Source organism: Camelus bactrianus, chromosome 2 (assembly GCF_048773025.1).
Source record: "Camelus bactrianus isolate YW-2024 breed Bactrian camel chromosome 2, ASM4877302v1, whole genome shotgun sequence".
Classification (NCBI taxonomy): Eukaryota; Metazoa; Chordata; class Mammalia; order Artiodactyla; family Camelidae; genus Camelus; species Camelus bactrianus.
In genome coordinates this window covers 114504465-114528070 of record NC_133540.1, presented here as the reverse complement: position 1 = coordinate 114528070, position 23606 = coordinate 114504465, and the positions used below count along the sequence as shown (strand labels likewise).

General features: G+C 41.9%; 1 protein-coding gene across 18 annotated transcripts in view; it reads left to right on the top strand.

The window, feature by feature from the left end:
* The first annotated feature begins 11559 nt into the window (after window positions 1–11559).
* Window positions 11560–23606, top strand: part of PCDH7 (protocadherin 7) — a 387317-nt gene continuing 375270 nt past the window's right edge. For 17 of the 18 annotated variants that reach the window (XM_074349473.1, XM_074349470.1, XM_074349469.1 and 14 more), the window contains exon 1: window positions 11560–15832. In XM_074349473.1, coding sequence (XP_074205574.1) covers window positions 12656–15832 — 3177 coding nt within the window. In that variant the 5' untranslated portion in view covers window positions 11560–12655. Of the gene's footprint in view, window positions 15833–21960; window positions 23252–23606 lie in introns of those variants that run through there. The other variant, XM_074349512.1, reaches the window with a different exon arrangement.

Genomic DNA, 23606 nt, shown 5'->3' with positions numbered 1-23606 from the left:
TAGTTAATATTACCAACTGCTCTTAATCATTGTTCCAAAAATGGTGCTCTACTAACAAAAATTAGGTGATCAATAACCCCCATTGAAATTAGACTTACCATGTGATCCATCAATCCCACTCCTGGGCATATATCCAGAGAAAAACAAAATTCAAAAAGACACATGCACCCCAGTGTTCATAGCAGCACTATTTACAATAGCCAAGACATGGAAACAACCCAAATGTCCATCAGTAGATTACTGGATAAAGAAGATGTGCTGCATATATACAATGGAACACTACTCAGCCATAAAAAAGAATAAAATAAATAATGCCATTTGCAGCAATATGGATGGACCTGAAGACTGTCATTCAGAGTGAAGTGGGCTGGAAAGAGAAAGAAAACTGCCATATGACATCATTTATATGAAGAATCTAAAAAATAATAACAATAATGATAAGGACACAAATGACCTAATTATTATTTTGATTTCTTGACTGTCCTTTATGATTGGACTACTGCATTCTATTGATTCTTATTTTGTAGTTGGCTTTATTCCTTTGATAACTATGTAAGTTTAAAAAGCTAAAGATCTAATCTGTTCTTAGAAACAATAATTAGTACAGATATGAAAACTAAAAAAAAAAAAAAAAAAAAAAAGAAATCCTTAAAGAGAGCCTCCTTTTGAAAGCACCGGGATTATGATAATTGTGACCATATTGTGGCTCATCACACTATAACATTATTACTGTGGTGTGGATCACAAAGATAAAGAAAACATTACAGTAAAGCAGAAATGAAATCTCAATGAATGGAGTTTTTCCATAAATACTGATTATGTGTCATCTTTGGAAATAAAACTCCTTGGACTGAATATTTCCTTCAAAACAGTCTAGATTAAATGAAGGGCCCTTGCAAGTTTGTTACCGTTGCTTTGATCTGAATAAAGGAGGAGGTACATTTAAATACAGCCCTATTTTGTGTTTCAGTCCAGAGAACTCTGAGCAGACTGTCAGTTAAAATCAGCTACACTAAAGACAGATTTTTACAAGAGAGAAACATATAAGATTAATTAAATAAAGTATATAAGCAAGAAAGGTGTGTCTGCTTATGGGTAAAACTGCATAAACTAATTAGATCAGTTCTTCATTATAATATAAGGTATTATTTATAATATATCAGAGCAACGGTTTTCAAATATGAATGAACTAAATTGGATCCCCCAGCCTCAGTCACTTAATAGCTATGATATCTCTTCATTACCTAACCTTCTTAACCTCCTTAAGTTTCAGTGCCCTCATCTTACTCTGGATAAAATAATCCCCATAATCTAGTAACTTCATAGGGTTATTAGGAAACTTAACCTCCTTAAGCCTCCATATCCTCTTCAATGCTACATGGAAATAATCTCCATGATGTAATAACTTTATAAGGATATTATATTAAACTGTAATCTTCAAAAATTAAATGATAACCTTATGGAGTGTGTTAAGAATGGTGTCTGGCACACAGATGAGCCACAATATGATAACAATTATCATTATTAAATCTAATACTGACATTCAGCATATGTTAAATTTGCAAACAGAATACTGATGTTCCAGCCATCTATTGCTGGATAACGAACACCCTGAAATTTAGTGGCTTAACACAGTAAACTTTTATTAATATCTCACCCGTATCTTGTGGGTCAAGAATTTGCTCAAGGCTCAGGTGCTTGATTCATTGGCTCTATATGGAGTTAACTGTGGTGTCAACTACTCAGTGGTATGTAGTTGTCAGATGGAGAGGACAGGAGGGTGCAAAATGCCTTGACTCGCACGTCTAGTGCTTTGGAGGGGATGATTGAAAGTCAGGGCCCAGCTGAGACTGTCACCTGCAGTGCCTACATGCCACGAGGCCTTCCCAGCGTGATGGTCACAGGATAATGGACTTCTCACGTGGCAGTTTGCAGCTTCCACGAGAGTGCTCCAGATGGAAACTGGCATGGTGTTCCTTCCACTGCATCCTATTGGTAAAACCAGTCACAGACTCTGCCCACATTCAAGGAGAGGGAACAGAGAATCAACCTCTCAGTAAGAGGAATGACCATGTTTCCAAGGTTACTATAATGACCATCATTACAAGGTCCACTAGCAGTTCTTTGTGTCCTAATGAAAGTAGCCCATCGCTATGTATAGGGATTATGTCATGTGACGTGGGGTATACTTGGGCTAGAGCTTTTGGGATGTGGAGCCTTCCACATGGAGTTTAGCAACATCTGTTCCATCTGTGCATTTACATATTGCAGTGGCTCCTCTCTCACATGTAATATGAAGTACGGTATTTTTCAGTATTGTCACTATGCTCATGAAGTTGATATTTCAGAAAAGACTTCAGAAAACTTTTCCTGTTAAGGACCAGATAGTAAATACTTTAGGCTTTGCCAGCCACATGCTATGACTCTTTTTTGATTGTTTTTAACAACCCTTTAAAGCTGTGGGGAAAAAAAAATCATGGCATAGGGGCCATACAAAAACAAACAGAGGGCCAGATTCGGCTCACAGGCTGTATTCTGCACTAAACAAATGAAGAGCAGTACAAGTGTAAATGGCTCCAATTCTAAACTCTGAAAATGCATACAAAGTAGAAATGAAGATCCTGCAAAGTCTAGGAAATTCAACCCTAAGTCTTCAGAGAAACATTAGGAAAAATAGGGGAAAAATAACTTTTATTAAGAATTTAATTTGTTCCAGGCAGTGTTAGGTTGTCTTATAAAATGATCATGTTTCCTCCTCACAACAACCTTAAACGTGGCTTATGGTCCCCATTATATAGATAGTATTAACATATGAGCTATTTAAAGGCAAGTATTGGATTTTACTTATGTTCAAAATCTAACACAAAGGTAGATGTAAAATAGAATTTAAATACATGTTGGATGAATTGAATCAAATGAGAAATATCAGGGCTCAGGGGGGTTCATCAGAATCACAGAGGCTCAGAGTGGAGGTCTTGAATTCAAAGCCAGTTTAATTTCCCAATACTTCTTCCAACTCTTTCTCATCATGCTGCCGCTTTGGCAACTTCTGGCACCAACAATCTGGTCCAAAAATGATTTGTTATAGCACTACGATTATTGTCCTTAGGAAAATATCATTAAGCAGCATTTACCTATAAATTACGGTATGTAAAGTCTTAGTATGTATTTTGCAGAACTGAATTTATGATTTGGGGAAATCTTTGATGTCTCATGTTTTACTCACTTAAACCACTATATATGCTCTTAACTATTACAAGCAAGGACAGAATCAAGTTTTGTAAGGCCTAAAGTTTATGTCATTTCGGTGGTCTTTCTTAAGAAAATGAATATAAAATAAGATACAAAGATAGTTACCAACTAAATACTTCTTTACATAAAGTATAAGAAATTCCACAATTTACAAGTCAGCTGAATAAAAAGAAAAGTATTGCAGTGTCTCCCCCAAACCCCAAACCTATCATCTAATTAATGGGCTGATATATGTCTATAATACTTCTTCTTGAAACTTTTGGTATGACTAAAACTTTGGTATGAAAAAAGATACACAGAATCAACCTGAAGTTGACACATAGAAGAGCAGTGGAAATAGATTTTTTCTATGTTGTACTGTATCAAGCTTCATAATTGTGTAAACACAACATAGTTTGACATATTGATGAATACTTGTAAGAGTTTGTCTCTGAAACATTTGTTTCTTTAGGATCTCTTTACTGCATTGGTGGATACAGAGTGTGTCATTTCATGTCCAAGTGCCAGACTTTGTCAAGAGAATATGTGTCTGATGCCCTAACTCTAATACACTGGGATGCAGAAGTCACCCAACTACACACACTACACACACACACACACACACACACACACACACACACACTCTCTCTCTCTCTCGATCTGTTTGCAGTACTGTGTATATTTATACCTTCAAACAGAGGGATTCTGATAAATTCTGTATTTGTACAATTTCTGCTTAGAAATTTCACACACACGTTCCAAAGAATCATGTGTTTTTAAATGTATCTTCTGCCTTATTCAGTTCCTGACAAGAGAGAATTTTTGTTTTAATTAGACATCAGTGAGAAGCATATTCTTGATTTGGAATTTTATGCCTAATAATTGGAAGAACTTTCTATAGATGTGGTTCTGGCTCAACACACTTAAGCCTTGACTCTACTTTACCACCCATATATTTCCAGGAAGCCATATAAGGGGATATTCCATCACAGTAGAACTGTGCCAGGGCAAGCTGGCACAATGGATGTCAAATTCTTGGAAGACATTCTGCACCCTGGTTGTTAGAAATAACTTACGTATAAATAAAAGAGACTGCAAATTCATAAAAGTACATCTTAACACACCCAAATTAAATGTATCCCCGTCTCAATTTCCCCTTAACTAGATCCCCAACAAGAAGTATGAGAGGAAATTGAAGAGGAAGGAAGCAGTGTTCTTAACCTTACTCTTGCGAATTTTAAAAACATGTGACTGTGCAACCACATTATTGCACCCTCCACACCCCCAAGTCTTGGAAGAGGTGGGTGCAAGTGAGAGACCCTGAAAGCTGAAGCTCCACTAGCATCACACTGTCTGAGTCTGCCCAGAAGAGTAATTCAGAAACTGAGGAACACTGGCCAGGCTGACCAGGACGCCTAAAGAGAATAACTTTGGGGAGTTGAAGGCAATATTGGTTTCCAGACCTTTGCAAAATACTGTCTTTATAGGGCAAAATCAGACAGAAACTGGAAGACTGCCTTAGTTTCAGTGACACCTTTTTTTAAGTGTATCACGTTTTTCTCTCACCCTCTCTCCTATGTTTTAAATAAATCTGTTTTACAAGAAATAGAAGCAAAGCTTCCCATTTGTTAGATGAAAAAGGAAGCTTTATATCCAACGTCATTGAAAAGGCAGGGTAGGTACTATTTCCTCCAAATAGGCATGATCAGGCTAACAGAGAGAAACAAGGAAACACTCAGAAACAGAAAGATCTAGTAAACCTATCAGTGCTGAATTCAGATATATACTGTTGATGATACATACTGTTCTTAATCACAGCTGTTAGTTTAATAACACAGCAAAACACTTTATATTTTATAAATAAATTAGCCAAATCAAAGGCTTCTATTTACAACCATATACTGCTTTTTTTAGCTAGTCATTTGGAGACAAAATTGAAAATCATTTATGCAGCAAAAACAAGAAATAAAAAGAATAACCATAGGTACATACATCAATATTATCTTTCCATCTCACTGTAGTCATCAATACTTTATCAAAGTCCTATTCAAAGTGTTAAATGCTATACCAGTTATGAGGAAAAAATAAACTAGACTAAAATATTTTTTGCAATTCTTAAAAATCACTAGGTACAAATTTATATAGCTTTATTTATACAGCAAGAATTTGTCTTGCCATTGAAACTTGCATTTCCACCTGTAATTAAATAGCACAATTGTTGATTTATAGGGACTATGTTGAAACCCATATTGTCTATTTGGTAGGCCTTTTAATCCAGCTTGACTTGTATAATTCATCTTATAACTGCTGAAACAGACATTTAGAACATACTACTGCTTTCCAAAGTCATTGTGGGTCTGAAATGCGTTGACAATTTCCAGGTATTGGTCCCATGTTAGGTAAATAATCAATGTGACTGACAGAGTTGAACAATGATTTCATTTTAGCCATCCACGTTCCTTTTGGAAGTGAACTTCAACTTCCACTTGGGATTGCCCCGACCTAGTCAGTGGCCTCATCCAGCCACAAGGGGGCCAAGAAGAATAATCCTATCCTAGGTCCAGAAGTCAGAAGTATTTGGGGAAAGGTCCCAGAGATACTATATAAGGATCAGCATCCATTACTGGAAAATTCATTGCTGCTAAAGTAGTCAGTCAAATATACTGTATTACCCACCCTAGAAACATTCTACATTTTGTATTTTCTAAATGCAATGGGTTAAAATTTGATTGGGTAAAGTTTTGTACCAGCTGGTATTGGTAATTAACATAAGAAGCAATCAAGTTAGCATAGGTCCACACAGGAGCTAAAACTTATAAAGCTAAGTCATAATTTTCAACCATGCTTAGTACAAGCAGGTCACTTATTTGACTACTATATTTATACAAGACACTATAATGAAACTTTTCCCCAAAAACCCTTAATATATTATCTAGCTTAGAGGTCATTATTCAGAGTGTGTTTGACATATCCTGCCACAGTAGTAAAGAAATGCCAAATGTCTCAAGTTCCTGGAAAGGGCATTGGAATGTTCAATTTTACCATAGATAGTGACAGGGAACAGCTTCAGATGGCCACAAATAATAGGATATACTGTTTTGGCCTATCAAGGGTCTTTTTTCCCAAAAACTCACCCAGAGTTTGCAAAATACTGTTTTCCTCCCATGCTTAGATTTTTGCAAATGTATAAAAAATAATATAAAGTTGAAAAGAATCCATAAATTATCTTGTAAACAAAAGATAGTTTGTCAGTTATAGCAACTGACTAGATCTTTATATAAATATCTCAAATTATAAATCTATGCTACATTGCATTTATTTTGGCATTTAAAATTTTAGAAATTGAAAAAGAACTCTCAATCTGTGCTAAGCTTAAAGTGAAACTTATTTCTGTCAGGTGTCATTTAAAACCAAAAACACTCCATTTAAAAATCACACAGCCTATAAATGAATATTTAGATAAACACTTAAAATTATTTTCATGAGTTTCTTTTTCTCTTTAAACAGTTTTTATACTAGCCTTGAGGAAATGTTTAATAGCTATCCAAATAGGTAGCCTGAATCAACTTAGATTAGTTCTTAGCTTGTGTTCCTCTTTAATTGATATATTGCAGTATATGGCTTTGCATTGCATGACTTCACGATTTTAAACAGTACAGCTTGTTCTGTTTCTTGGCTGGAGACCAATTAAATAACCACTGATGCAAGCAGTTATTACCTGCTTAAAAGGAAATCTGTGGTTTCCTTATTTAAACTGCTGAGTTTTAATGTCCATCAAAAAGTCTGTTATTGCAATGAATAATTTAGCCATTTCAGTCTACTACACATTTTAATACTACAGGCATGGATTTAAGGCTGCAAGATATGCCTAATGTTTCTCACAGTCCCCAAAATCAGAATCATACTTACTGCAAGACAATAGTTATACATATAATTACTGTTTGAAATGATATCTGTTTGAAGGACAATCATTTCTGATAATCAGTTAGAGAAGTAAGGCGTATGAAATTTACCAGAATTAGTTGGATAAATAATTGATCGTAAAGATCTCAAAAATAGTTTACACTTTTATGTAAGTGGATACAGAGGACCTTTTTAAAAAAAAATGAAAGGTCAATGGATTTGAAGATGTAAGGGTGTCATTTCTTCAGCTTGTCCCTTGGTGGCGATATTGAGTCACTTTCTCCCTTCCCCTCAAATTGCTTTATATTTCTTTCCAGAACTGGCTATCCTGTTTACTGTATTTAACCTTTTTCTTGTATTATCGTTAATACAGCGCCTATAATAAATGAAAGCCCCCCAGAGATCATATCTCCGGCTCCTACTTCTTTGTATTCATTCTAACCCATAAACTTTTGTTGTCGTTGTTACTTCTCTTCCTGTCTTTTCTTGGAGGCTTGAACTACGTCACGGACCCTGAATGCTATTATTTCAGCTCAGTCACTGAAATCTTTTAACTGCAAAGCAGTTTTAAGCAAGCAAGGTTAGTCGGTAGATGTAAAAAGTAAAACCAAAAACTACCAGATATTGTAAGTTAGGCTAAGATACTTGGCATGGAAGAGAAATCGTTGGCTGAACTTTTATTAAATGTCTATTAGAATGGGATGGAATTTTATATTCCCTTTTTATCTTGGTTTCAAAGGGACATTTATTTTTTATTGTCCTTTAAAATAAGGGGAAAAAAACACAGACATTCACAACATTTCAAAATTCTCTCACTTTGCGATGACGTCCTATCACTGATCATGCAGGTTTTAGGACACCGATCTCGTTTGCTCTCCAGTTCTGGCCGCCAAAGCTCCCAGCAGCAGCAGCAGCGGGATCTTTAATTTATTGCAGCCGGTTGCACTTTCGATCCCATTTCCTTCTGAACCCTTTCCTCTCAGGTTGAGAAGATAAATGCAGCCTCGGGTCTGAAAAGCCGGGCGGGGTTTGTGGGTGGGAGCGAAGCCGGATATCATATTCCCTTGGTGAGGTCTAGTACCGGGGGGGATTAAGTCCCCCGGTTCCATTTAATGAAATTGCTGAGCACTTGTGACACTGGCTCTAAGACTGCGGAAATGGGGCGGGGGTGGGGGAAACGGTTTCTCGCCTCCATTCATCCTCCGCGCCGGCTGGTGGCTAGAGTTGGAGTGTCAGTCCCTAGATAGGGGGCGGAAGAGGATTGGGAGCTCCGGTTGTGGCAAGGACGCCCCGAGGGCTCCCCTCACCTCGCCCACACCCATACCCCGCCCATTCCCTTCCCTTTCCCAAGAACCGATCGGCTGGGCAAATCTGCCAACACTCCCGGGCTGCTCCCGGGGAGAGGTCGGAGCCGGGGACCGTGGAGGGAGGGAGGAAAGCCAGGAAGCTTCAGGGCCTCGGCAGCCTGGCCGCGCTTTTCTCCATGCCGTGCACGTCGGACCCATTTCCCACGCTGGTTTGGCTTGGCGGCGGAGTTGGTAGGGATGAGAGCAGGGAGGAAGGGTTGGAGACTTAACTCCCGCTCGCAATGAGGAAACCACTCCACTGTGAAGGACGCGCTGCGCGCGCGCGCGTGCACACACACACACACACACACACACACACACACACCGTCTTCAGGAACATTTTCAGGGCACTGGGGAAAAGCCGCCCACTCTTTTGCCCCGCTCTGGTGTGCGCCTGAAGATTGCGCGCCGGAGCGGTGGGAGAATGTTTGAAGATGCACAGGGGCTTGTTCAAGTTTATGGTCTGGCAATGCAAGTAGTGCACAACCTGTCTGCCCACGCGGCTGCCTGAAGTTTGCAAAATCTTAGTAAAGGTAGCTAGGAGAGTGAGTGCACTGCACCATATTGCCGCGTATCGGAATGCTCTGGCGCAAGGCCTCAGAGTGGAGCCGGCTTCCCTCTTTTGCCTTGGACCCTGGAAAAAGGGGGACTGGGTGTCGGGGGAGGCAGGCGTTCGGATAAACCGGAGCTTCTCAAATAAAAGGGGAATTTGGCGTTACTGACACTTAGCCGGCAGCTAGCACGCTGCGGCGCGGGCCCCCGCCCCCGCCCCCCGGCTCCAGACTGCGGCGGTGCGCACTGAGTCTGCGCGCGGGGCTTTTCTCGCTGATGCTGCAGATATAGAACGGAGAGGCTCTGGTGGAGGCCAGTGGGTAGGGGGTGGGAGGTCTGGGGGCGGAAAGGCCCGGTGCCTGGCCTCGAAGGGGGAGCCGCTACCCCCGCGTGCCGCTGTTTTAGCAGACTAGAAAATACACGCCAGCTTCCTGGCACATACCCACACGCTCCCATCCTCCGCGCCTCTACGATCACCCATAGGGAATGCTTGGAAATCTCTGCCGCCTCTCCCCCCGTTCCTGCTGGCTGCGCCCGCCTAAACAACCGCGCGATACATCTGCTCGTAGACTTTACTGGTGTTTGTCTTCTTTAAATCATTCTGCCTCCTCACACAAGTCTCGTAAAGGCAGAGTACCCACTCTGGACGAATTTCTTTCTCTTTTCTTCTTTTCGCTTTAAATTTTCCTTTAAGAGGAGGCCTTTCAGTGCCTATAGATTGAGCAGATCAGCTGAGGACCAACCAAAATCCAGCAGCAGCCCCTTTCCTTTTTTGAGGTGGTAAGAATTTTCCCCAGGTATTTCCTGCCCACCTCAACCCCCCTTATCCTGGCGGGGGCCCGGTTGTTAAACAGCCGCTTAAATAAAGAGTATACGGCTCAGAGTATACAGTTAAGAAAACACAGCTAGAATTGAGATTCGATGAGGCCGGCTGCAGTGGCCGTGATTGAAAACTGGGGAAGCCTCGCGTCGGGGAATACCATGTACGATCAAGTGGCACAAAGTCAAAAGAAGGAGAGAAAAGGAGCTAGGGACACTTCGGTACACAAAGTTGCCATTAAAGTTTATTTCCCTTTTATCCAGATAGGTGACGCTACACTTTGCCAGTTACTAAAGGCTGCAGCTTTCTGCTCAGAAAAGAATATCGAGGCTTCCAACATGTGTTTATTCCCCAGGCGCGCGCACACACACGGTCTACCCCCGTAAGCAAGCACGATGACAGGAATGCCAAGCATTTAAACAAAGACAGTCCCCCGCCCCCCAACCCCAGCCCTTCTAACTCTGCGCTCCCAAAAAAGGATCCCTCTCCGTCTCTCTCTGGAGTTTGATGTTCTCTCTTAACCACTGCAGCCCATCATGGTTTCTCAGAACACCAGCGTGGCTCCATGGGCGCACGCGGGGTCCCCGAAGCCACAGCTGACCATACCCCAGCCAAGATGCTAAATCGAGAACCACAGACACTTTGAGGGGTGGGGAACATCGTCTGAAAAGGGGCAGGAGGAGAAACGTTTCCTGACACCCGCTCCAGCGCTCTCACACACGCACTCGGCATTAGTCAGAGCTAGGAGGAAATTTACCAGCCCCACGGAGGGAAAGCAAGTCCCCCCCGCAACTGGGAGGCCGCGGCTGCACTCACTGGGGAGGGAGAGGGGCAGGCTTTGGTTTAAGGGGGACTTGTTAGAATTGTGCACACTTGGAGTGACCTCCGAAGCTGAAGCTGGGCTTTCCGGAGCGGGGCGGCTGGCTGGTGCTCCCTCCTCTCTCCCTCCCCCCGGCACTCCTCCCTCCTTCTCTGAGAGTGTGTAGTTTCCGCGGCTCGGCTGCTACCGCCGCCGCCGCCGCCGCCGCCGCCGACACCGCAGCAGCGTCAGGGACAAGCCTGAGCCGCGAGCTAGGCAGCGAGCTCCCAGCAGCAACCATCACTTTGGGAAAACTTGAGGGTTTCCGGCTCTCGGCTAGCGAGAGGGAGCTTCCCATTTGCCATTCAGTGTCTTTGAGCCGAGGCAGCCAAAGGGGCGGCGGGAGCTCCCGCACCAGACTCTCCCAGACAGAAAGGGGGCGAGACAACTGCGGAATTCACCCGCCGTGCCAGGGCACTTCCGAGGCAACAACCGACTGGCACTTTTTCTCCCCTTGGCAAACTGGATTTCTTTCTTTTTTTTTTTTTTTTAAGCTACTTGGCAGCTGTATCTGACTCCACCTCCCCTAACACCCCCCTCCCCGGTGCCTTTTCCTTTTTCTTCAGAAATCCGGACAGAATTGGGCATCTTTGTTAATTGCCGTTGGGGGAGCCTGGCCGGGGGCTTTCGCCAGGCCAACGTCGCCTGCGCGCCGAGCCTGGTTTGCTCACCTTTGAACTGCAAAGGGATCAAGTTCAGCTCGAGTTGCCAGCATTGGGACTTGGAGGAAGGAGAGGGAGCGTACTAGAGAGAGTGGGAGAAGGGGAAAGGGGAAAGGAGAGGAGGGAGGAGAGAGGAGGAGGAGAGAGAGGATAGAGGGAGGGAGGGGAGGGATCGAGAGAGAGGGAGAGGGAGAGGGAGAGAGATAGAGCGCGCGCGGGGAGAGAGAGAGGCTGCAATCTCCTCCCTGAATCGCGCACAGCGCTGCAGATCCCAGTGCTCTGACATGCGGGCCGAATGCAGGTGAGGAAAGGCACGGACTCTGCGGCTGCGAACCCAAACTTGGGCACCGCGAAGTGCGCACGGCTCAGGCTTCACCCCGCGGGCGAACGGCTGCTGCGGTTTCAGGCGGCGGCTTCGTGACTAATGACCTTGCGCAGAGTTGTTAAGAAAAAAGAGAAACCCGAGCTCTCGGGAGTGAAGGGACTGACTCTCCGGGCATCTCTGAAGATGGCTCGGGCTGCTCTTCCGCACACGGGGGGGACCCAGACGCGGACCGCTGTGTGACGCGAGTGGTCTCCACTGCACGGTGCCCGAAGCGACCTGCCGGGATTTTTCATTCTTGATCCGTTGCCTGGCTCCTCCGCTGCCTGAGCGGAGTCGGAGTTGAGACTGGCTTGTTGCTGACCCTAGCGCCTCGTGCAGGAAGCGACTCACGTTTGCCTGGGCAGCCGGAGCAGAAGCTGGGTCTGGAGTGAGTGGCTGAAACGTGAACTGGACTCAACTCGAGTAGCATCAAAGACCAGCGGGGTTGGCAGGCGGGGTGAGCTGCAGGCTCGCTCCCCTCCGCTTCCCGGCTCCACCGCCCGCCTCCCGGAGCGGTTCCGGCCCCATCCGACAGAGCGGGGACAGTAGCTCGGGATCCTCCGCCCGCTGCGGGAATGACTCTGGGGGGGCGCCGAGTCCGCGGCGCGCAGTGTCCCGTGAACTGTGAGTACTGCGACTGAACGGCGGCCGGCAAGTGGGCGATTAGTACCCATTGCATGAATTATGAAACAATAACTTTCGGAAGAAGCAGGAGGAAAAAAAAAAAGAAGGATCTATCGCTGGTCCCCCCTGGCTGACTCTGGACGTTGCTCTTGCCCCCTCCCTCCTCTTCCTCTCGCTTCTTCCCTTCCCGGAGAGGAGAGAGGACTGGGAGGAGGGCAGGCGACCGGCCCCGGAGGAAGGGGGCGCCGAGGGGGCCTTGATTAGAAGGAGCAGTAGCAACAGCAGCAGGAGAAGATGCTGAGGATGCGGACCACGGGATGGGCGCGCGCCTGGTGCCTGGGCTGCTGTCTCCTCCTGCCGCTCTCACTCAGCCTGGCGGCCGCCAAACAACTCCTCCGGTACCGACTGGCCGAGGAGGGCCCAGCAGACGTCCGCATCGGCAACGTCGCCTCGGACTTGGGCATCGTGACCGGCTCCGGTGAGGTGACTTTCAGCCTCGAGTCGGGCTCAGAGTACCTGAAGATCGACAACCTCACCGGCGAGCTGAGTACGAGCGAGCGGCGCATCGACCGCGAGAAGCTGCCCCAGTGTCAGATGATCTTCGACGAGAACGAGTGCTTCCTGGACTTCGAGGTGTCGGTGATCGGGCCCTCGCAGAGCTGGGTGGACCTGTTCGAGGGTCGGGTCATCGTGCTCGACATCAACGACAACACGCCCACCTTCCCGTCGCCCGTGCTTACGCTCACGGTGGAGGAGAACCGGCCCGTGGGCACTCTCTACCTGCTACCCACCGCCACCGACCGTGACTTCGGTCGCAACGGCATCGACCGCTACGAGCTGCTCCAGGAGCCCGGGGGCGGCGGCGGCGGCGGCGAGGGCCGGCGCGCCGGGCCTGCCGACAGCGCCCCCTACCCCGGGGGCGGCGGGAACGGCGCGACCGGCGGCGGCGGCTCGGGTGGCTCCAAGAGGCGGCTGGACGCGCCGGAGGGTGGCAGCGGGACCAACCCGGGAGGCCGCAGCAGCGTGTTCGAGCTGCAGGTGGCCGACACCCCGGATGGCGAGAAGCAGCCGCAGTTGATCGTGAAGGGGGCGCTGGACCGCGAACAGCGCGACTCCTACGAGTTGACCCTACGGGTGCGCGACGGTGGCGACCCGCCCCGCTCCTCTCAGGCCATCCTGCGGGTGCTCATCACTGACGTGAATGACAACAGCCCCCGCTTCGAGAAGAGCGTGTACGAGGCTGACCTGGCCGAGAACAGCGCCCCAGGGACCCCCATCCTGCAGCTGCGCGCCGCCGACCTGGACGTGGGGGTCAACGGGCAGATTGAGTATGTGTTTGGGGCGGCTACTGAGTCCGTGAGGCGGCTGCTGCGCCTCGACGAGACGTCCGGCTGGCTCAGTGTCCTGCATCGTATCGACCGCGAGGAGGTGAACCAGCTGCGCTTCACTGTCATGGCCCGCGATCGCGGGCAGCCCCCCAAGACCGACAAAGCCACGGTGGTCCTCAATATCAAGGACGAGAACGACAATGTGCCGTCCATTGAAATCCGCAAGATCGGGCGTATCCCACTCAAGGACGGGGTGGCCAACGTGGCCGAGGACGTTCTGGTCGACACCCCCATCGCCCTGGTGCAGGTGTCTGACCGAGACCAAGGCGAGAACGGAGTGGTCACCTGTACCGTGGTGGGCGACGTGCCCTTCCAACTCAAACCGGCCAGCGACACAGAGGGCGATCAGAACAAGAAAAAGTACTTTCTGCACACGTCTGCCCCTTTGGACTATGAGACCACTCGGGAGTTCAACGTGGTCATAGTGGCGGTGGACTCGGGCAGCCCTAGCCTCTCCAGCAACAACTCCCTGATTGTCAAGGTGGGAGACACTAATGACAACCCTCCCGTCTTCGGCCAGTCGGTGGTGGAGGTTTACTTTCCCGAGAACAACATCCCTGGTGAGAGGGTAGCCACGGTGCTGGCGACAGACGCCGACAGCGGGAAAAACGCTGAGATCGCCTACTCTCTGGACTCTTCCGTCATGGGGATCTTTGCCATAGATCCCGATTCCGGGGACATCCTCGTCAATACGGTGCTGGACCGTGAGCAGACTGACAGGTATGAGTTTAAAGTTAACGCCAAAGACAAAGGCATCCCGGTGCTGCAGGGCAGCACCACTGTGATTGTGCAGGTGGCTGACAAGAATGACAATGACCCTAAGTTTATGCAGGACGTCTTTACCTTTTATGTGAAAGAAAACTTGCAGCCCAACAGCCCCGTGGGAATGGTCACAGTGATGGATGCTGACAAGGGGCGCAATGCGGAGATGAGCCTGTACATAGAGGAGAACAGTAACATTTTTTCCATTGAAAATGACACAGGGACCATTTACTCCACCATGTCTTTTGACCGGGAACATCAGACCACATACACATTCAGAGTCAAGGCTGTGGATGGGGGAGATCCTCCCAGATCTGCAACAGCCACAGTCTCTCTCTTTGTGATGGATGAGAATGACAACGCTCCCACCGTTACCCTTCCCAGAAACATTTCCTACACTTTACTGCCACCTTCAAGTAATGTCAGAACAGTGGTAGCTACAGTGTTGGCAACAGACAGTGATGATGGCATCAATGCAGACCTTAACTACAGCATTGTGGGAGGGAATCCCTTCAAGCTGTTTGAGATTGATTCCACCAGTGGTGTGGTTTCCTTAGTGGGAAAACTCACCCAAAAGCATTATGGCTTGCACAGGTTGGTAGTGCAAGTGAATGACAGTGGGCAGCCTTCCCAGTCCACGACGACTCTGGTGCATGTGTTTGTCAATGAAAGTGTTTCTAATGCAACTGTGATTGACTCCCAGATAGCCAGAAGTTTGCACACCCCACTTACCCAGGATATAGCTGGTGACCCAAGCTATGAAATTAGCAAACAGAGACTCAGTATTGTGATTGGGGTGGTTGCTGGAATTATGACAGTGATTCTAATCATCTTAATTGTAGTGATGGCAAGATACTGCCGTTCCAAAAATAAAAATGGCTATGAAGCTGGCAAAAAAGATCATGAAGACTTTTTTACACCCCAACAGCATGACAAATCTAAAAAGCCTAAAAAGGACAAGAAAAACAAAAAATCTAAGCAGCCTCTCTACAGCAGCATTGTCACTGTAGAAGCTTCTAAACCAAATGGACAGAGGTATGATAGTGTCAATGAGAAGCTGTCAGACAGCCCAAGCATGGGCCGATACCGATCAGTTAACGGCGGGCCCGGCAGTCCTGACCTGGCCAGGCATTACAAATCTAGTTCCCCATTGCCAACTGTCCAGCTTCACCCCCAATCACCAACTGCAGGAAAAAAACACCAGGCCGTACAAGATCTACCACCAGCTAACACATTTGTGGGAGCAGGAGACAACATTTCAATTGGATCAGATCACTGCTCTGAGTACAGCTGTCAAACCAATAACAAGTACAGCAAACAGGTAAGATGCATCCCACATATGTTTAAGTATCTGAGACAGCATCTTCTACAAAGTTTTGTCTTCTCTCTGAAAGCTATTAGTTAAAATGAAATAGGGATTTAGTGCTGGTGTAGTTCATACACCATTTATTTAGTGGAGGCCGTTCACAAAAGGTACACCATTGCCTTTTGCACCAGTTTACTAAGTTTACTAAGCTACTGAAGAAAACACTGTAGGCAGTGTTTTGCACTTCTCTTTGGCTTGACAGTCCTAATTCATCCTACATTTTCTGTTTCTGGATAAGTATCTATGCATTGTTTGGATGGCTAGTTTTAACCTGAAATTACTTTTTTCTTTTGTGCTACTAAGTGGGTAACTGCATCCAGAGAGAACATTTCTAAAGTTACTGCTGCTATCTATGCAAATTGAACAGTATAAAAATTTTAGCTGTGTTATACGTTATGCAGGATTTTACAGATAAACAGATGCTGATTCATGCAAAGGAAGTACCAACTCTGAGATACTGAAATCCTTACTACTTTGACAAAAATGCTGACTTAAAAATATTTAATGATATACAAATATCATGCAAATCTACATTTTTAATATTTCAGTATCCATAAAGTTAGGCTTCTATGAGGCTATGCATTCGGCATTCATATTATTTGTATTTAGTATTAAAAGTTCATAAGCAAAAGTAAATTGCATAAACCAATTATTATTTAAGCCAAGCAACAAAAATTTCCTGTTTGATGCAGTGTGTGCAAGAATATTTTGATATGCATTGTGATATACTGAGACTATAATAATTTTATGGAATAGTTGACACAGTTGTTTTCATGTGAAATGTGGAAACAGTAAAAAAATTATATATTCTGAGGTGAACTTCAGAAGATATAAAGTTTATTTTCGACAGTTTTGCTTGTGTGATTATATCTGTGTGCATATATATATATATATATATATATATATATATATATATATATATATAACATACATCTCACAAAGTTTACTTTTCACACCCACCAAAGTTTCACCCAACAACTTAAAACCTTTTGGAAATTGTTGTGTCTAAAGCTGTAGCAACTCTGCTGATAAAATATCACATGTTTCTTATAGCCAGAGCATCTCAAGAAACACATTTATGTCTGTCAAATAATATCCAAAAGTAGTTTTTCTATTAAATATGCTTTGCATGTGGAATGTGTGATCTGAGAAGAATTAAAGCAAAGGAAAAAGTTATTTTATAGCCTCATTAAAAATGTTATTGATGGGCTTATTAAAGATATTATAGAAAAGAGATAGATAATAATTTCTTATTGTTTTTATACTTTAAAAATCAGTTTCGTAAAGAAATGTTTTTGACAGATAGTACTTAAGTGTAGCTATTTGGATAAGGAGAAACAGACAATATGCTTTTATATCCAGTTATCAAAGCAATCTGAGAAAACACAGGTTTGGGCTACATTGCATTAAATGTCTTTCAAAAAAATGTCTTTTCATGCACATGAGCCTGAGTTATTTCTTTTAAACGAAACATGGCAAGTGGAGAGTGTATTTGTTGTGTTAGTGCTTTACCTGGAATTAGTTGCAGATTTTTGTTTTGGTTTTGGTGATTTTATCAGTTTTGTAATCAAGGACAATTCCAGTTAAAAATAATAGCACTTTTAGAAGGTTAGTTATAATAATACCCACAAATAAATTAAGATCTGTAGAAATTTCTTTAGAAAATGGTAATTTGTTATGCCAAAGCATGTGAAGAGATATTTCTGCAGAATATTTACTTCTCCACTGTCATTCTAACAGGATTTTCTGTCCTGTGGCTGACTGGCATTTATATTTTAAATTGCATAATCTTAAACTTCTGAGTGAACATATTAAGTGGGAGATTTGTAGATATTTTATGCAGCCATCTCATATGTTCTGTGCTGACACTTAAGCTTTACTTGGTCATCAAATGGAGTTAGCTCTATATTCTTGAATATTTAAAAGAGCCAATATCAAGACTGTTGTGGCATCCTGTTTAAAAGGCAAAGTGATATGCTTATAAATAAACTAATATATGGTGTTAGTCTCTTAACTGAGCAAAGAAGTCCATATACCAGAAGAGAATACCTACAAAGTCATTGAAATAAAGCATGCAGTTTGTAAAAGTGACTTTGGAAAACTTGTGTGTTGTTGGACAGTCAAAAGATGTATAAAGTTTTAACCACAATAAATAGCTGACCTAAAATGAAATAAGGACAAATGAAATGCATTCCCATTAATGTAATTAGTAATAGTAATTGATATGTTTCATCTCCTCAATCTTGCTGTCAGGAGACGAGGGATCCATTTACAAAGTTACATTCTGTTTAGACATCTGACATATTAAACAGGATCTTTTTTGTTCTCAATTTTGTTTGTACTGTAAGTAGATGATTTTCTATTTTTATTTTTTAAATATATTACCTTTGATTTTTTAAACACTCCCAAATGTATTTTCTTTGATTAAACCTCACATAATTTTTTTTAATTCAAGGTTTTGTTATAGTTTCTCCCCTTTAATGCTGAATTTATCTAAAGAAAATCTCCAAGGTTACTCTCTTTAATTTCTTAATGGTAGGGATTAATTAAAAATCTGAGATTTCATCTGACACAGAGCCTTCACTTTATTTGTAATTTTTCTTAATTGCCTTATCATAGTTCTTTACTTGTGATATAAAGGAAACGATGTCTATGACAGTGTTCTTATCTTTATGAGAATTAGTTTGAAGTGTTGCTCCTAAGTTCCCTTAATGGTTACATTATAATGAGGTAAACAGCTTTGCAGAAATGTATTTGTAAATACTGACCCCCTCCACTTCTTTTTGGTTTGTTTTCATAGGCTCTAGCAATGTTCAAATCAATCTTCTTTAGTTACTCTTGGGCAGAATCGAGGAGATAATGTGTTGCAAGAGTTGCTGGAATTATTCTGAACTTCATACAGTGAAAAAACTGATGATGTAGCCCAGGTTTTCATACTTCAGACATTTACAATTCAAACAAAAGCCCTTCTTCTCAACTCAATAATGTGTCTACTTGAGCAAACTGTAGATCATTGACATTAGGTGTCCACCTTTCCATTCATTCTTCTTTTGTGTGGTAAACCTGGTCTTGGAGGTTGTTAAAGTTTTGTGACCTGGAAGTACAAACAGTGCTTTTGATTTGTTAAATGAAAGCAGAAGCAATCTATTTTTTAATTTATTTTTAAATCACCAATATTTTACTATGTGTTAAGTATTTTTCAATTTTCTTAAAAAAATAATATAACTCCAAAAGTTTGACAGAGAACATAAAAGCAGAGTTACCACTTTGCATGTTGTTTTCAAGTCCTCTTGAGCTTATCCTTGCCATGTTGTTATTTAGATAATGCACTGACAAGTAAAAATTTTATTGTATTTAGTGAATGGAAAGTAAGGTACTTTATTTTTGGCAAGCATATAGAGGATGCAGCTTGAATAAACATTAATTTGAAAATCCATTTGTAGCTGATCCTGAAATACTCAAGAAAAATTCATATTAGCTCCAGTGACAGTTTCCCTAGCCTAAGGAACTGCTGAATGTTGTCTGAATAATGTTCCCTCTAATTGATCAAATTGTGTTCAATATAGTAAAATTATGTCATAAATTTTTTAAATTACTTCCATTTGGGAAACAAATAATGACTTACCATCTACTAGAGTTATAAGCACTGAGGAAACTGAATATCAGTTTATTTGTGAGTGTGTATTATACCATATGTATTACAGTGGAAGTGCATCTGTCTAGTGATGCCAACCCCAGCCACCTCCAGTTTTAATTCTATCAGCAGAACTTCTACAGTATGGTTCTCCTGCCTGTAAGCCAGGATATTTTCAAGAGGCACAATGAATCTGCCTATGGTGAGACTTCTGTTCCCTTTGGCCTGAAATCATAGGTAAGAGGCTAGTAACTGATGAAACTTAGGCTGTGTCTTTAGTCAGGAGGTATCTACTGGCTTTCTGGATGTCAATAAAACATGGGAAGGGTCATCCACTGATCTGACCTGCAGCGTACGTACAGATTTTTACTGAAATCCAGGTATGACAATTTGAAACTTACCCCAAACTTCTCCTAAGTCAATTAATGACTTGACATAAGACCATAAGGTCAATTTAAGGATTCTAAGTAAACCATGCAGCTGCAAAATCATTTTTTCTTGTTAACTTTTCATCTTTGAGTAAGTACATAGCTCTTATGGGGAAAAGCATGCACGCAGTAAATATATATCACTATCTCTCACTCTCTCACATTCACACACCCACAGATATACTCATATAAACCGGCTATGGCGCTATGAGGCTCATTTCCTGTGATATTGATACGCTGATAATGTGGAAAAGAGTTGAACTTCAAACACATACAGAATTGACAGAAATATATATCATCGTCAACAGCTCAGCGTTTGTATCTGAAATCGCTAGAGTCGTCATATCTTAGAATTAAAAGATACCAACCAAAACAATCCCCTCATTTTGTAGAAGAAACTGAGGCCTCGTATGAAAAAGTTTATTTGATTGAGATCATAAGATTATCAGGGATTTAATGTGGACCAGAGTCCTGGACACAGAATGCAGGGTCCAGTGTTCTTTTTTTGTTTGTTTGTTTGTCATGCTACTTGTAGGAAAAAAATGATTTTCTACAACTTTCTCTGTATCTATTTCAGTAGTAACAGAAATCTGTTGAGATTGACTTATGTACATATAGCTATATATTTAGCTATGAAAACTGATTTTTTTACCATAGTATATAATTTACGTTAGGCTCTAGGTTTTATCTGTAAAATTATCAGGGAAATTATATTTCTAATTTTATAGCTTTTTAAAAGAAATTAATAGCTTTTCCCCCCTTATGGAAGCAAGCAACTGATGACAGACATTAAAGTAATTTAACATGCTTTAGAAGATATATTCAATAAGTTGACAGGATTTTTCATTTTAGCACAACAATGACAATAGATGTAAGCTCCTACCTAGCATTTACATCCTCAATAAAAACATATTTATAGTGGAAATGAATAAAAGCTTTTTATACATTATGTATGAAACGTTCTATGCATTCTGATTGAGAAAAATCTACCTTTTCCATCAATATTGATGACTCCTTTGGCTTCCAAGCGTCTTTGCATTTTGGCAACTTTGCAGATGCACTGTACTTTGGTAGTATCCTTAACACGCAGTCGTGAACTGGTTTTTCCTCTAAAAGTGTCTTCTAGAAAATTGATAGAAGAATGTGACATTTTGTCGTTTTTCAATTGGATCGCTTCCTTGTTAGTCGGTTAACCAATCTCGTGTTTTAGATTCTAAATTTACATATCGATAACATCTAAATTATTTATTAAAGTCAAGAATGAAATCCGAACTGTTTTTAAAACTAAATACAGTGTAACAAAACCATGGTTTCACAATAACCACCAATGCTCCTAGGCATTTTAACATCATTTCTTTTTCTGGGAGAGGGTGGTTGTAGAGGTTATATAGGAAATTTAGTATGACAATTGTTTAGAGTTTTATGTTTAAATTATGTATAACCAATTTCTAGGCTATCCCCAGGCTCCCCATCCATTTATTTACTGTAACTCTATAGAAATAGTAGGATCTGTCTCTCTCTATATATATATCTTGAGTCAGCTTTGCTTTTCTTTCTTATTTATTTTAAAAGCCCTTAGTATCTTTTCTAAAGCAGGGACTCTGTTTCAGAACATTACACAGTGCTTAATTTAGCATTAGTGTTGTGGGAGAAATCACATTCCAAGAAGAATTGAGCTGAAACCACTAAAACTAATCTTAATTATCACTTCTGGTGAATTAATGTTTTAAAGGCAGAATAAAGGTTTATTTTCAGGAATTTAGTGATGTTTGTATTGAACTCTAATGCTGTGTACAAACAAACAAAAGAACCCATTAAAGCTTGCAAGTAGGATTCATCTGACAAGTTAACTTTTTCCCCCTTGAACTTATTTATTATTTACAAACACATAATTTGCAAATAAAAATTCTCTGCTCCAAAACTTCCACCACAGCATTCCAATCGGGCATAAGACGTTGGGGAAATTTTCTTCATCAATTTTTTTTTTTGACCTGCATAAATCTTTATTTTCCTTTTTTCAGATGCGTCCACTTCCATACATTACTGTGTTTGGCTGAATTCCACTCTAATATGATGCTCCATTATGCACCATACTCTGATGACCTTGCTACTTCGCAACCTGCTGGAGCCTGCCCTTGGCCGTGGGGTGTCAGCCAATCACTGCTTGTTCCACTTGTGCATTTGATTTTCAAGGTTTTTTTTTTTTTTTCTTTTCGTCTCATTTAAGGAAAAATAGTATTGAAATAAATAAACCTATAAAAGAAGTATTAATAAAGAAATGTGTTACTAATGGGTGTCAAAGTCACCAGGAATTCCATTCTCAAAGAGGTAGTTAGCAGAATTTAATAGTAAAGTCTTAAAAAAAAACCAAAAAAACCCAAAAGCCTATTTCAACAATGATTTGAAGACTCTGGCTTTGGGTGAACCGAGGAAAATTTAGTCTATTAAGTCTTTGTCTATAATACATTAAATAATGACTTTGAATAAAATCCTAAATTGATCAATAGTTTTAACTTGTTATGTAATCACAGTCTTTTCCAGACCAGTGAGATAGTTGTGAGAGTAAAGGACGGTGTCTCTTGATCATTGTGTGTGTCTTTCTAAATGCCACTGTGTGTGTTTGCGTGTCCTCCCACACATGTGTATGCAAAGACTTTGAGCAACATTTATAAATTATATTGTTTATAAAGACATATTCAAGAGATTTATTTTGTATTTATCATAGCCTCTGCCAAAGGTTGATTTTTCCTTAATCAAGAAATACTGAACAAAATATCTGTAGACTTTCCAAGGGATTGTTTGTTTGTTTTTTAAATTCCTTAAGAAAATTTAGAAACTTTCAGTTAGATTCACTGAAGTCACTGTGGTCATATTCAGAAGGAATATGTTTTTGTGGACTACATTCATCTGAAGGCTATTCTATTTAATGTCAGAGAACATAAATGCAAGAGGCTTCTGAGAATTCAGCATGTGACATACTGAGAAAGCAAGTAGCCGGATTTTAGTTGTGTAAGTAGCGATTTGCTAGGTAAGTCAGGGAATTCTCTGTATGGTCCCTCTAACTCTCTCTGTTTGTATATTTGTGTTTCTGTTTGTTATGTTGTATGTGTTTACGTGCCTAAAAATAAGTGTTCCACTTGTAAACTTTGATAATTGTATAATATATTTATCATATCATCTGCCCAATTAAAGTTTTCCCCAAGTTTTGAAATACTGACCAAGAATGCCAGATTCTTGAGAAAATTTTGGTGAATTATTGTTAACAGAAAAGCACTTTCAGAAAAATAAATAAATATTGGAACAACATTAAAATACGGAGTGACAGGAAAGGCACGCGAACCCATGAACGTCACTAATGCATGCATTTCAGACCTTTTATTTTAGTAGCCATTGATTTAATTCTGCAAAAAGGAAATTTTCAGAAGTATCACTGAGACTATAGTGAAATTCCTGAATAAAACCTAATGATCATCAACCTCTCATTTCGTTTTGAGCACAAGGACCAGTGTGAGAAACTGGTGAAGAGAATTCTTACTGCTTTTAGCTTCTTGGAAATGTCATGTTTCCTCATTTTAACTAGTAAACTTCTTCAGATATGCTGAAAGTGTAAATCCTCTAACAAATCACGTCAACTCCAAAACAAATTATAGACCAAAAAAAAGGCCAG